This window comes from Rhodnius prolixus, unplaced genomic scaffold (genome assembly GCF_049639745.1).
Source record: "Rhodnius prolixus isolate KJV_2025 unplaced genomic scaffold, Rpr scaffold_2, whole genome shotgun sequence".
In the NCBI taxonomy this organism is placed as follows: Eukaryota; Metazoa; Arthropoda; class Insecta; order Hemiptera; family Reduviidae; genus Rhodnius; species Rhodnius prolixus.
The window spans coordinates 12277872-12291045 of NW_027411592.1; the positions used below are offsets into that span (position 1 = coordinate 12277872).

General features: G+C 28.4%; 1 protein-coding gene across 37 annotated transcripts in view; it reads right to left on the reverse strand.

Moving 5' to 3' along the window:
• The window catches only part of Glut1 (Glucose transporter 1), a 139917-nt gene that overhangs the window by 24080 nt on the left and 102663 nt on the right, over positions 1 to 13174 (reverse strand). For 10 of the 37 annotated variants that reach the window (XM_074117852.1, XM_074117854.1, XM_074117825.1 and 7 more), the window contains 4 exons: positions 11776 to 12000; positions 10508 to 10647; positions 10041 to 10070; positions 8523 to 8614 (listed from right to left, as the gene is read on the reverse strand). In XM_074117852.1, coding sequence (XP_073973953.1) covers positions 8523 to 8614; positions 10041 to 10070; positions 10508 to 10647; positions 11776 to 12000 — 487 coding nt within the window. Of the gene's footprint in view, positions 1 to 408; positions 2625 to 5377; positions 5450 to 8374; positions 9378 to 10040; positions 10071 to 10507; positions 10648 to 11775; positions 12001 to 13174 lie in introns of those variants that run through there. The other 27 variants (XR_012455270.1, XR_012455271.1, XM_074117835.1 and 24 more) reach the window with 17 other exon arrangements.

Consider the following 13174-nt stretch of genomic DNA (forward strand, 5'->3'; position numbering starts at 1 on the left):
CGAAGTGATCATTACCTATGTAAGAAATATCTTCATAAAATAGTTAAAGAGTCATCCCCTCCTCTTTGTACAACTTGTGATTGTCCAGAAGACATGGAGCACATTGTCATATAACATACCCTAACATTCTAAAAAATAGAAAAGCTTTCGATGAGCTGGTCCATTTCATAAACAGTCTTAAGGCTATCCTAAATAAAACAAATTATCTATGAAGATAATTTTAACTGGCTAATAGTGTACACTGATGCCAGGGGGGAAAAAAATCTATTTTTACCTTTACGATTGGAGTTACATTAACTGCAAGTGAATCTGAGAAATACTGCAAGCCTGGACTTTTACATGGTCTCAAGGAGAACTACATTGCATTCTGCTCTCTAGCACTTACTTTTTTGAGAAGATCGCGCGCCAACAGTGCTTCAAACGTCGTTCGAACATTGCAGCAAAGTGGGTAATTACAAGATGCTACAGTACTTTATATTACTTGATCTTACAGTGTTGAATACATTCGGAACGAGATAAAGTTATAGGGTTAAATAGTGATGGTGTAGGAAGTAAAATAAGGAGCATTAACGATTCATATAAAGGTTTTCGACAGATATGATTGGATTGTGTTGCTCTTGGAAGCTTTGCTCAGCTCCAAAGTTCTATTAGGGAGTCCAAACAGTGTATACAAACAAAAAAGGAATTTCCCACAAATGAAGAAACGTCTAGAGAAAAAGGATTTAAGGAATCTGTTCATGCAGAGGGTAGGATGCTCTTGAGTTTAGCAAGCAATCCCGATGTCGGAAACGCCAATTAATTTGTCTTAAAATTGTATACGAGAAGGTCCAGTTTTATATTAAAGACAATTTAGTAAAAAACCTTATGAGGGTTATTCTTTTAATATAAAATAACTATTGGCAATTGATAAATTTCTTTCCCAATCAAGCTAAATATATATCAAACGATACAAGTCTCATAAGATACTCTAAACGGAGAACTAGCTGCAACAGTAGCACCCAGGACTAAGAACTGGAGATCGTAGGTTCGAATCCAGCCGGCTTTATTAGATTTTGTCTTCTAACATCCTCTTGCTATATATTCACTGACCGATGGCGGACGGTGTTCTATGGGAAGGAGGCGTTTAATTAGTGAAATATGTTCAATAATAATTGAAAAGTAGTAAAATAGCAGAAAGATTTGTTCCTGAACAAGGAGATTCAAATCTTCAGACAAGAAAGGGTCCTATAAATCTTACATTGCTTAATGAGAGCAGGGAAGGCACCAAGAAGTTTTGGATTACGATTATGCGTGTTGGTCGAGTTCCTCTTTACAAATAGCAAATGTTAGTAAATTACGCTAAGCCAAAGAGGCGAATTATTCCCCTTCCCAGGCATAGATGACTATTGGTCACAGAAAATTTGCAATGAAAAGATTGAAGAAGTTGGTTGACCAGTATCTAGTGGAAACGTGTTCTATATATAAGAATTAGCATGCCTGCATGTTATAACGTAAGTCAACATTAAATAGCTCTCCACAATCTAGTTGGTAGAATAAAGACGGGCCTTAGAAACAAAAAATATGTTTTAGGGTAATTGTTTGGCCTTTTATAGAGTATTGAAATAACATTTAGAAAAGATATGAATACAATAAGAAGATGGGGATGTTCTTAACTGACTCTACGACTCATTGACCAAATAGTGGATAATATTATCTGAGAAAACAATGTCCGGAGGTCTTCAGTGCAATAATGAAATAAACAAAATATTTGCTTTCCAAATATAAATTAACATGAGTTTTTTGGTCCTTAACAGTGTTTCAAGGTGTGTACCTATTCTTTGCCAAAAAATACCTTTTAAAAAAAGCGTAAAAAATGTACGTTTCTACATATCATTTTTTTTTTCAAACTAAATGTTCTTTAATAGCTAATGATACAAGTTAGTATTAAGAGAATGCAGTCCTATTATTTATTAAGAAACATATCCAGGCTCAAAAAAATCTAATGGAAACCATTGAATCTGAGACGCCCTGAATAAAGAAAATTAAACATTAGTCCCAGAAAACCAGTGTCATTTAAACATGTTTTGCGTGTAAAGTGAATTGTGACTTGATTTAAAAAAAAAAAAATGATGATTCAATAAAAAATGACGATCATATTGGACAATTATTATGTTTGTTGGTGTTGGTTGTTAGTAAGGTTTTAATTTAGAGTAGAAACTACATTAATTGATTTTTATAAATAAGTTTACATTCTCTGTACATATATCTTTATGGTTTGTGTCAAAAATCTTCTTTTTATTCAATTTATTACATTACATTCCTTTTGGAAATGAAAATTGAATACAAAACAATGGTCGGAAAAATGTTATTAGTTTTCCTTTATTAAATATGGTATGAAAAAACGGTGCATAATATTTCGTTACCCCAACATGCAGATAATTTTTGTATATTTAAGCTTTTTATTTTAAATATATATTTTACTCAAATTTATATTTGTGAGAGAGAAAGCGGTGCCATTGAAACTGTTATGTGTTTTTTGGTGCCACTTAGAGGCGTACCTGACGATGGCATAAACGTAATGTTGATTGGCGCCTTCAATTGTATTTAACTTGACAAGAATGTTCCTCTCTCAAACTGGCACCCCACTGCATTAAAGATAAAATTATTTAATTTTTTTTTTTTTCTATTATAAAAAGAAATTATCCGAGTTAAACATTTTTTTGTATTATTATTATTTTTAATGATAGCGTTTAAAGTGAATTTGTGTCAGAAAGGAAAGATAGACATATTTCAAATTTTCATGCACATTATGTTAATTAACCGGAGGAAATAAAAAATAAGTAAATAAATAAAAATAAAAACTGTACGTTCTCTCTACTAACGCGATGAAGCATGTTTAATTTTAAAAATAAGTCGATATAATGCATAAATACTGTGCTCTTCAAATAGATTTTTCAAGTTCGTATCTTTCCCACATCTCTTTTTACTGAGAACACAATGAGAGTCAACTATTTTTATTTACAACTTAATTAGTTTAATATAAGGTTTAATGTTTGTAAGTGGGAGAAAGTTTATTTTTGAAGCATGCATCTCTTGCAAAGCATTTTACGTACTATACATGCAATTTAATGTAATATTTTTATATATTTTCAAAATAAATATATGGAAATCAAATTGTATTTTATTTTTGTTCAAATGAGCTGGTTTTCAAGTTGAGAAACCGTATTTCTATTCCGTATGTAAGTACATAGTTAGTTATCAAAAATAAAGTTATACTTTTATGATTAGAATATGACTAATAATATTTTTTTAAATAAAAATACATAAATTGGAAAGTAATAATTGGATCAGTATTTTTATTTTCAAAATTTTCGTCCCAAGGGAGTTTTATTATTTTTTGTTTACACTTACGTGCATTCATGCATTTGAATTTGTTGGAAAAGCTGGTACACTTGTCATCTGGCTCAAACATTCAAAGTACAACAATGTTTGTACAATTATAATTTTTTATATAATAAATTTTTCATATTATCTACTACACCGCTTAGCACCTCTTAAATATACATTTTACAACACATTACTGACGATAATTTAAGGAGCAAAGATTGCTTATTTAATTTTACTTATATTAAAAATATAGAGAAGTAGTTACATTGCAGTTCTGCTACAGACTTATTTAATCTGTTGAATTCCAACATTTAGTAACATACGAGAAATTACGATATTTTTGTAGCAACCATTAGCACATTAAGAATTAACCCCTCAGAATGAACTGTAACTGTTAAATCAAGTAATTTTTTACTTCATCTACAAGCAATTCAATAATGTGTTGCCAATCCTTACTTAAAACTACATAAAGCTTGGTTATGGATTTTTTTTCTATTATTATTTATGGTAATAACACAGTTTCATACATAAAAACTATTAAACTGACACATACATGCATTATTTATAAAAATTCATAACAGATACTATCTTTTGTTTTTGTAAGTACATCTTGTATGTACACTAATGTAGAATAATTTTATTTTTGAAGAATTTAAGAGATTTATGCCAGTAATTTCCAAAGGTATTAAATGATAATCAGGAGCTTTTGCTTTTTAAATAAATTCGTTTAAAAATTTATTTTTTTTTGTTAACATTCTTTGAATAATCGCGAGCAAGTTGATGTAAAAAGATATTAATTTAATTTTAGTAACCTTTCTTTAATGTTTTTTATAAAAGCAAATACTTTAAAAAAGAACAGGTTATATTAACTGAGAAATAACTTAGCGATTTTTATTTTATTTCTAATAGAACTTTTGAAAGAGTTTATTATTTAAATTTGAGGAACTAAACTTAGAAGTTACGCTAAACCATAGATTGTTCCATTTTACAAAGGATAAAAGTGCTCCAAGAATATTTGGCAGACATTCTTTTTCAGTTATTACAGATGGTAATCATAGATCTTTATTAAATGCAAGTGGATTATTAATGGTATTCTACTTAACAAAAAATTTTTTTTATTAATGTAAGGCACTTTAACATTTGAAGTCATTGGCGTCTGCAGCCTTTTTTCAATGTACTGACGATTTCCTAACAGTATTCTCGTCCAACACTGGACAGTGAGCTGTAAGAAGCCCCTAGGAAGAGAAATCTGAGGGCAAATAATTTGAAAAATTGGCAATGTTCTCTTATTAGGCGGACAGAATTTTATTTACATTTGAGTGGCTCAAGTACCTTAATAAGAAATACAACAAATTCTATTTCTCGTTTATAAGAAAAATATTTTTTACTTCTGATTAGAGAGACAAATATCCACATTATTGTTATTTAAATAAAAAATAATGTATTTCTAAGGTTTAATGGGGATATTAATTCATGTTCTAATTAATTTGTACAACTAAAAGATAAACAGAGCCTATTCGCGCACAATTTCATACACTTGTAGTTTAAATAATTAAAATCTAATATATATTTATTTAAATATCCAGGGCAATTTTTAATCACTTGGTTGCATTCATTCTTATTATCTTGGAGTTAGCGAAATTAAAATAACTTGTACTACAACTTTATCAGAATCGAAGAATTGACATTTTATCTCGGACAGGTAATGTTTAAAACAAAAAATGCTTGACAGATGTAAAAAAATAAATAAATAATTGATTTAATATAACGCTGGAGTAAAGAATGCGAAAATAAGACGAAAATTGAAAAGATTTCCTATTTATTTTAGAGAAAATACTGAAATTATTTTTAAAAAAGAAAGAAAAATCTTTTCAAAAGCAATATTTAAGAGTTTGGCGGGCAATGTGCGTATTTTGTAAACTTCTCCCTCTTCATAAGTATTATCTTTGATAAATTTTTCATCTAATTTTAAGAAATTTTTAAACTTTATTTTGCGAATGATAATACTTACATATAGGATAAACATAGTACTGCGGTATCAGGTATCATTTCCTTTAGGCCTTCTTCTCAGGACCCAGAGAGTCTGTAACCCGTAAATCCGTTGTAAGCAATTAAGACTGAATCATATAAATAACAAGTTGCCCATCAAGTTACTCATTTCTGGTGAATATTATAATTTTATGTCAGCTGTAGTTTAAAGCTACGCATAAAATATGGGTCTTATGCATTTATAGTTTTCGAAATCGTTTTTTATGTTATTTGTGGTTTAGGGGATGTTTCACATTTATTTGTATCTTCTGTTTGCGAATAACGTTCAATTTTTGGAACAGGGATCCTTATTGACTAACACTGGACCTCAGATTAGACATATATTGCTTTGACCCTATGAATTTCTGGTTTGTTATAATTGTCAAAATTATTATTGTTGAAATAATAATTAATCAATAATCATTCCATTATACAATAAACTGTGATCTAATATGTTAATTTTATTCTAATTTTGCTGATAAATTTTCTCCCTGACTTTATAAAACAAAAATTATTTTTTTATAAAAAAAAAAGTACTGCTAATTACATTTAAGGATTTGTTTATTTTAGCAAAATTTATTTCAAGAAGTAACGTTTGTTTTATAAATCCAGATTATTTTTTAAGTAAATACAGGTTTTAACTGAGCTCTTTATTAACCTATTTGATATACTAACTCAATAATTTTGGGTTCAGAGAAATTTCAGATGACTTGTTGAACACTTAAAATAAGAAAGAAGTGTATTCAATTCAGTTCTATTTCGGAAATAAATTAGAGAAGGAAGTATTTTTAGGTTATTCAATCGTACATTTTAAAATACTGAGCTGTCTAAGTCGGTTTAGTTTTAAAACAGTGAAACGGACATTCACACCAAAGGCCCATTCTCACAGCTTGCTTGATATATGTCGTCAATGACAAGTCAACTGGGATAAAGCTAAGGTCTTTTGCAGTCATTAGGTTCTTTTTTAGGCTTCATTTTTTTTTTTTTTTTTTTTTGGCGCATCAACTTCGCGGTAATTATCTGGGAATTCACTTATTCTCAAGGTTAACGATCAAAAGATTTATGTCCCTAATCTGTTTAATAATGGTATCATTTATATAGGCAAATAGAAACTATTACGAATTGCTGATAAGGTATAGAGCTCCCTGACTCTTGGAGGCAGAAGAAAGTGGCCTTCTGATTTTCAAAACGACTCGATAGGCGTTGAACATGAACGGAAATCTAAATCGAATCAGGAGTTGTATGCGTAATTTAAAACAAAATTAACGTGCTTTAATTTATAAATCAGTCACACTAGGAGGGGACATGAGGCCTCTGAACGAAAGGCAAGGAGAAATCTAAAAATATACAATAGAAGAGCACTACGTGAATAGAAGAGTCACGAGGCCTTATTAGATGCTGAAACTAGATGGTGTAGTCAGTGGGGCAGTGATGGTACAGAACTGACAGGAGGAAACTAATTGAGAAGGAAATTAGGATTTCCTCTACACGATCATGATAATTAAATACTTTAAAATTCTTGCTAACAAAATTTGAAAACTTTTTCATTGTGTTGTAAATTTATCTTCTTTTTATTAAAATAAAAGCATTTTTAAAGAATTCCAATAGGTTTTGTAAAATTTTGAAATTATAAATCTCTTAGTTATCAGTCATTAGAATATGCTAAGAATACATATGTATTTCATACCTCCGTTTATCTTTTAGTTTTGATATTTCTTGGGGATGTGTCAAATTAAGTTTACTAAATTACGTTAAAGGGTCTTTTTCTATTCTGCTATTCAAGAAATAAAAGTAATCTAATGAATTATTATTCTAATATTAAATTATTACTCTTATTAAATTATTACGATTTATTAGATATCGAAATTGCTTCAATTTCGTTTTGAATAGTCAGAACTAATAAAATTCGTGCTGTATAGCTTTGTTTTAATGAAGGTGTTACAAATTTAAACTTAATGCTTTTTAACATACATGTCAAGTTATAGGCCAACTATTCAAAAAGAGGTTATATAAATATATAAAAAGACTGCAAATGCAGTGCTCGGTACTTAACCAAGAAGGGCCCAAAACCACTAGTTTGATGATTAATGTCAACATAACAGATCAAATAATAGCATAATTAATCAAAATAGACTTGCAAGAAGACCCACAGAGGAATACCAACAGTTCAGGAGAGAAGAAAACCACTTTCACTAGAGAAATAAAATAATGAGAGCTATTGAAAGCAAAAAATTTAAGATCTGTCAATGAATATCTTAAATTTCGTCAAAAAGATAACAAAGGAAGGAAGCATATCAAACAAAACTGAGGGCGTGCAGGTGGGCGTGTTGACACAGAATGAATTTATCGATGCTGTTTGCTCTTTTCTAGTTCAGAATAGTTATTTGTCCGATTCATAAGAATATTTTTATTTAAAAACAATTTATTTTATTTAAAACATTGTGTAGTGATTATAAAAATGTAAATCAACTTATATATGAACATTTTTTCCGAAAAGTGGCATGAATTAGCGCAATTTATATTTAAGTATTAGATTTACAATTAAAAGAAACTTTTTTATAAAGATTTTCATTTAAATTCTACTATTATATTATGTTATTGGAAACTAGTTTTTATACGAGTATATTAAAACAAAAATAACTCTAAAATTTGTTTCATTTAAAAAAAGGTATCAGCTACAGAAAAAATAAATTAATTAAAAAATTAAAAATTAATAAATAACAAAGAAAGAAAAAAGATAACAACTACTGCTACATTAAGATTTTTTTTTTGAAAATAAACTAATTTTTAAAAATGAAAACAAAAAATAAAAACTACAAATATAAAATGCAAATACTTAATAAATTGTTTCAATTATTTGAACATTATTTTATGAAAAATATAAAGGTAAGGTTTACAATAATTTATTAGGTTGGAAAAGATTTTTAGGAAACTAGAAGAAAAAAACAGGTAATGGCAAGGAATAAGAATAACATAAAAATTAAAATAAATAAATAAAAATGATATTTATTTTCACTAGCCACACTAACATGATTCAAACATTATCAAGGGATATTTTTATTTAAAAAAATAAAAATATATTATAAATATAAAAATTAAAACAGAAGGAATTTAAAAGGAATGCTTACATGAAATGGTTAGTGGCTTTTCCTCAGCCACCACTAAGGAGGATCTCTCGGTCGGTAGTATTCGTTGATCTATCTTAGTGTTAAGCGTGCTCCTGCAAAAAGAGGTAGCACACCTTGTTTCTCTAGATTATAATAACTAAAACTAAATTGTTCAACAACCTTCGTACATTTCAGTTTTCTTTCTTACTTTTTTAAAATTATTTTACAATAAAATATTTTTCTTCTTACATTAATGCTACTAAAACTACAAGTTAAATACAATATTTTTAATAATTTAACCATATTTTACCAAATGAACTGTCCTTTTTTGTATTTTTGATTACACTTAACAGCCGCTAACAGAGATATTATTATATTCCTAAGTTTTGTTTGAATTTAATTTATCATTTTTCAACTTATAAATTAAAGGCAGGCACTTATTTATTATTGCAGTCTGTTACTCTTAAATAAAAGAACAAAAAACATCTATAACAGAATGTTGTTATAACGAAATACCTATACATATTAGTATATGTATATACAATAAGGAGATAGTTAATTTAAAATTCAATCTAATGAGCAGTTTCAAAAAATACAATTTTATTTAATTTTTTTTTTCATGCCCACAGTATCAAAAAATGAAAGACTATTTCTTTTTTTAACTTTTTGTTTTCAAACAAATTTGACATATTCTTGTTTTTTTTACTAATTATTTAAATTTTTCATTAATTTATTACTTTGGAGTGCATAAGAATAGTGTGAATAATTTTTTTTTATATTTATATGTATATAAACTGTCCATAGTTCCACAGATCAGGTGTGTTGGGAATTCAGTAGTTTGTGTCCTGAGGGGGTTGGAGCCGTTACGTTGGAGCTCTGAAATATCAGACGAGCAAAAAAACACTGAGTGGAAGTGAATTACACACTCAGAGCCACCAAGGTCTGTCATGGTGCCCCGGACAGCAGCCTATCCCATGCATTACTTTACTTACATCTTTAATTGTTTTCCCATATATACTGAAGGATACTTTTTTTTTTTTTTTGGAAACTTCTCTAAAAATTATTTAAAATAATATGCAGAAATGTAATATTTAACATAATTCTACTAATTATCAAACCTTTTCCCAATGAATTATATTTTCAGGCTCTTAAAAAAAGAAACAAACAAACAAATAATAACAAATGAAACAATAAACAAAAACTTCCCAACTCATCAACCAAGTAAACTCTCACTCCGCAAAGTTATATATATTTTTTTATGAATTTCCATTTTTATTTTTTATTAAACAAACATAAAACTTCAGTAAAAATAGATTAACTAGACTTTTAATTAATTATCAGCACTATATGTTACTGTTTATTTTTTATCGTGTCATGAAAAGACAAGAAATCGGACCTATTGAATGTGCACAATAAAGTGTGCATTAAGTGATTAAATGAATTTTAGTAGAAATAAATAAATAAATAAAGTGTTAATAGAGTGAATTATGATGCATGCATTAGAGCCATGCACACAATAATGCATTTGTCTGAACTTACCCATAGAGCCTACTCTCTCGCAAACTTCCTCTTTACAGCCATTTAAAAATAAATATTATGATTAAAAAAAGGCGAATCGTAAACACAAAGAATTATTTATAACGATAAAATAAAACACAACTAAAATAAGTAAATTTAACGTGATTTTTGGTGGAAGAGAATTTATTTATTTATTTATTTTTAAAGATACAAAATACAAAAAATAAAAAAGTACTATTTTAGGTAAATCTAGAAGCTAAGATCCTTTTATATGTAAATATATATTTTAAATTATTTAAGGTGAACAATAACAATACTGCGTAGCACATTAAATAAAAAGTAAAATTAAATAATAAAAGTTCTATAGAATTTAGAATAAGAAATAAATACAAAAGATGGCTTTAACAAAAAATTAATTCATAGAAGAAAGTTAAAAAAGCATGCTTAACAAAATTACATTCAGCAAAATGAGCAAACATATAACTTACCTGCCGTTATTGTTTCTAAATAATACCAGAATTTCTTCGAATGTTTTATTTTTTGTTTCTGGAACTTTCTTATAAGTAAATATCCAAAATATGGCTAGTAGTAATGAGAAGGGAAGGAATGTATAATTTTCCAGGGAATCCTAAAAAAATATCATAAGAATATTAGATTTTAAATCAAATTTAATTATTGTTAATATTTTATATATGTGGGTGAATCAATCAATTCATTAGGATGCCATTGTAATTGCTTAATATTTTCATAATCTTCACTTCTAAAGCGATAAATTATCAAATAAATTTTCAGTCTATACTGTTATTTAAAATGGGCTTATGAGCTCATACTACAATTTCCTTTCAAGAATTTGTACCTTCGTTTTCTGAAATTAGAAGCCAGTGGTTCCCTCCACAATTGGAAAAGCTATTAGATAAAATCCACGAATACAACTTCGATTTCAATATTTCTCATCAAAAATATTTTTAGCAGCTATTAGTATCAAAGATTCTGTATACTTTACAAAAAAGGTAACAAGAACATTTTCTGGAAACGCCGTTTTTGCTCATTTTTAACAACGTATTTCTCGAAATCTATTTAATCTATGTTGTTGCAAAACAAAAAACAAAAAAATACATTTATAAACGAGGATATTTACTATATTATAAAGATAATTTGGGAATTGTATCTATATAAAAAGAGAAAAAAATGGTCAAAGTTGGGTGTTTTTGATCGTAACGCTTTATCGTGCAGTTTTGGACCATCAACCCTTATACAACTGTCCTACCGGACAGTTTTAATACTGTACCTCGCAACTATCTTTATTCTGTATTTCGAAAAATATTCTTCCCTAGATAGAAAATTTTTGCACAAAATATATTCACTGATATAGGTGATTTGTTAAATGATAAGTTTAATACATAATACGCAGACCAATTTGGACTATAAAGATCAAAGATAGTTGAGGGTTTGTCTTTGTAATTGTCTACATAATTGGCATAGTTTTGACTAAAAAGAATCAGCCTTATTTGAAGTTCAAATTTACTTTAAGTATAAATGGAAATCACAGAAATGTTTTTTCTTCCCTTAATGATAAGCAAACATTTAATTAAAACTAAACATAAACTTTTTCAAAATGCTTCACACATAGATTAAATTAAGGAAAAATAAAAGGCAGCATTATTACCTGCAATAAAAATAATTAAATCGCAATGTTAATACACAGTGTAAATACAAAAAAACATTAAATACAAATATTTATATAAACTTTACTGACCTGCATAGGTTGGAAACCAATACCAACAACGAAGTTGGCAAGCCAATTAACGAGTACGGCGATTGACATAGCTGTGGGACGAGGACCCTGGCTGAACAGTTCAGCAGTGATTAGCCATGGTATCGAGCCGGGTCCGAGGGCGAAAAACACAACAAACATGAGAGTCGACACGACCGACAGGTACGACATCCAGTCTACCATCTCCTGTACGTAACCGAAGAACTCCTATCAGAGGAGTAGTACCATGTTCCCTTTCCCGGCGACACAGTTAGAAAATACATTGTATGTGGTAAATAAATAAAATATAAAATAAAATCAAAATCAAAATAACAGAAACAAAAAGAATAAATGAAATAAAACACATACAACATGTTTCACATGTGGCCCCAGGAAAGGTAGAATATTTATAAAAAGGGGGGTATAAAAAGCATAAATCATAAAAATAATAATCATACAAGAAATTATAACAAGTTTCATAAATACTTAAACGTTACAAAAGATTTCTTAGTTACTGATATAATAATATGGAAATTACCAAAGTTTCGAATTCTAAAACGAAATACGAAAATTTCGTAATTAATCTGAATGTCCAAAATATCCTCGCAAGAAAAAAGAAAATAGGTAGATTAGCAAAAAATATCTAACTCTCTCAAACGAGGTGGAAACTTTACTGCTAAAGGAAAATATTAATGGCGAGTTCATGCTCAAAAAGCCGAGACAGTTTCTATTTCTCTTCTATTTAACTTTCTGAAAGAAAGTTTGATAGGCTTCGTGGTGTACGAGACATCTATAACATCTTTTCCACCAAATTACCTTTTGTGGAAGTTATGAGATAGATCGAAACAAATTAAACAAATTGTTTGAGTTGTAAAAAGGAATGACGAAGAAGCTTTGATCAGAGTACTTGTACAGACTCTTAGATCTGCATTTTTCTACTAGAACCGGCCGGTTGCGGTTTGTATTTCTACAAAATCTGGGAACTAAGTAGTGCACTTTTTATTACTAGCAATCCAAACTGGTAAAAACAAAGTATTTATCTAAGTTATTTCATAAGAATTATTATGGTGGCCTAATTTAATAGAGGTCGGGTCTAACATAATATACGCAAAAATTCTATTTTCTCAATTCAGAATAAAGTCTGACTTATAAAAATAAATAAATAAATAAAATAAAATAATAATACTTGCAACTAAAGAAAATCGTGACCATGCATAATATATAATTTGAGAATTATTTATTACCTTACAAAGAGCAATAAATTTACAAAGATGAAAACTGTTTTCTTGAAAAAAAAAGTTGATTGTGCATGAGTTGTCGAATAATTTTTTATTTTAGCTTTCAGGTAAATTTTACTTTTGTAAATAGGTGTTTCATGTCATCTACACCAGAATCTGTACAT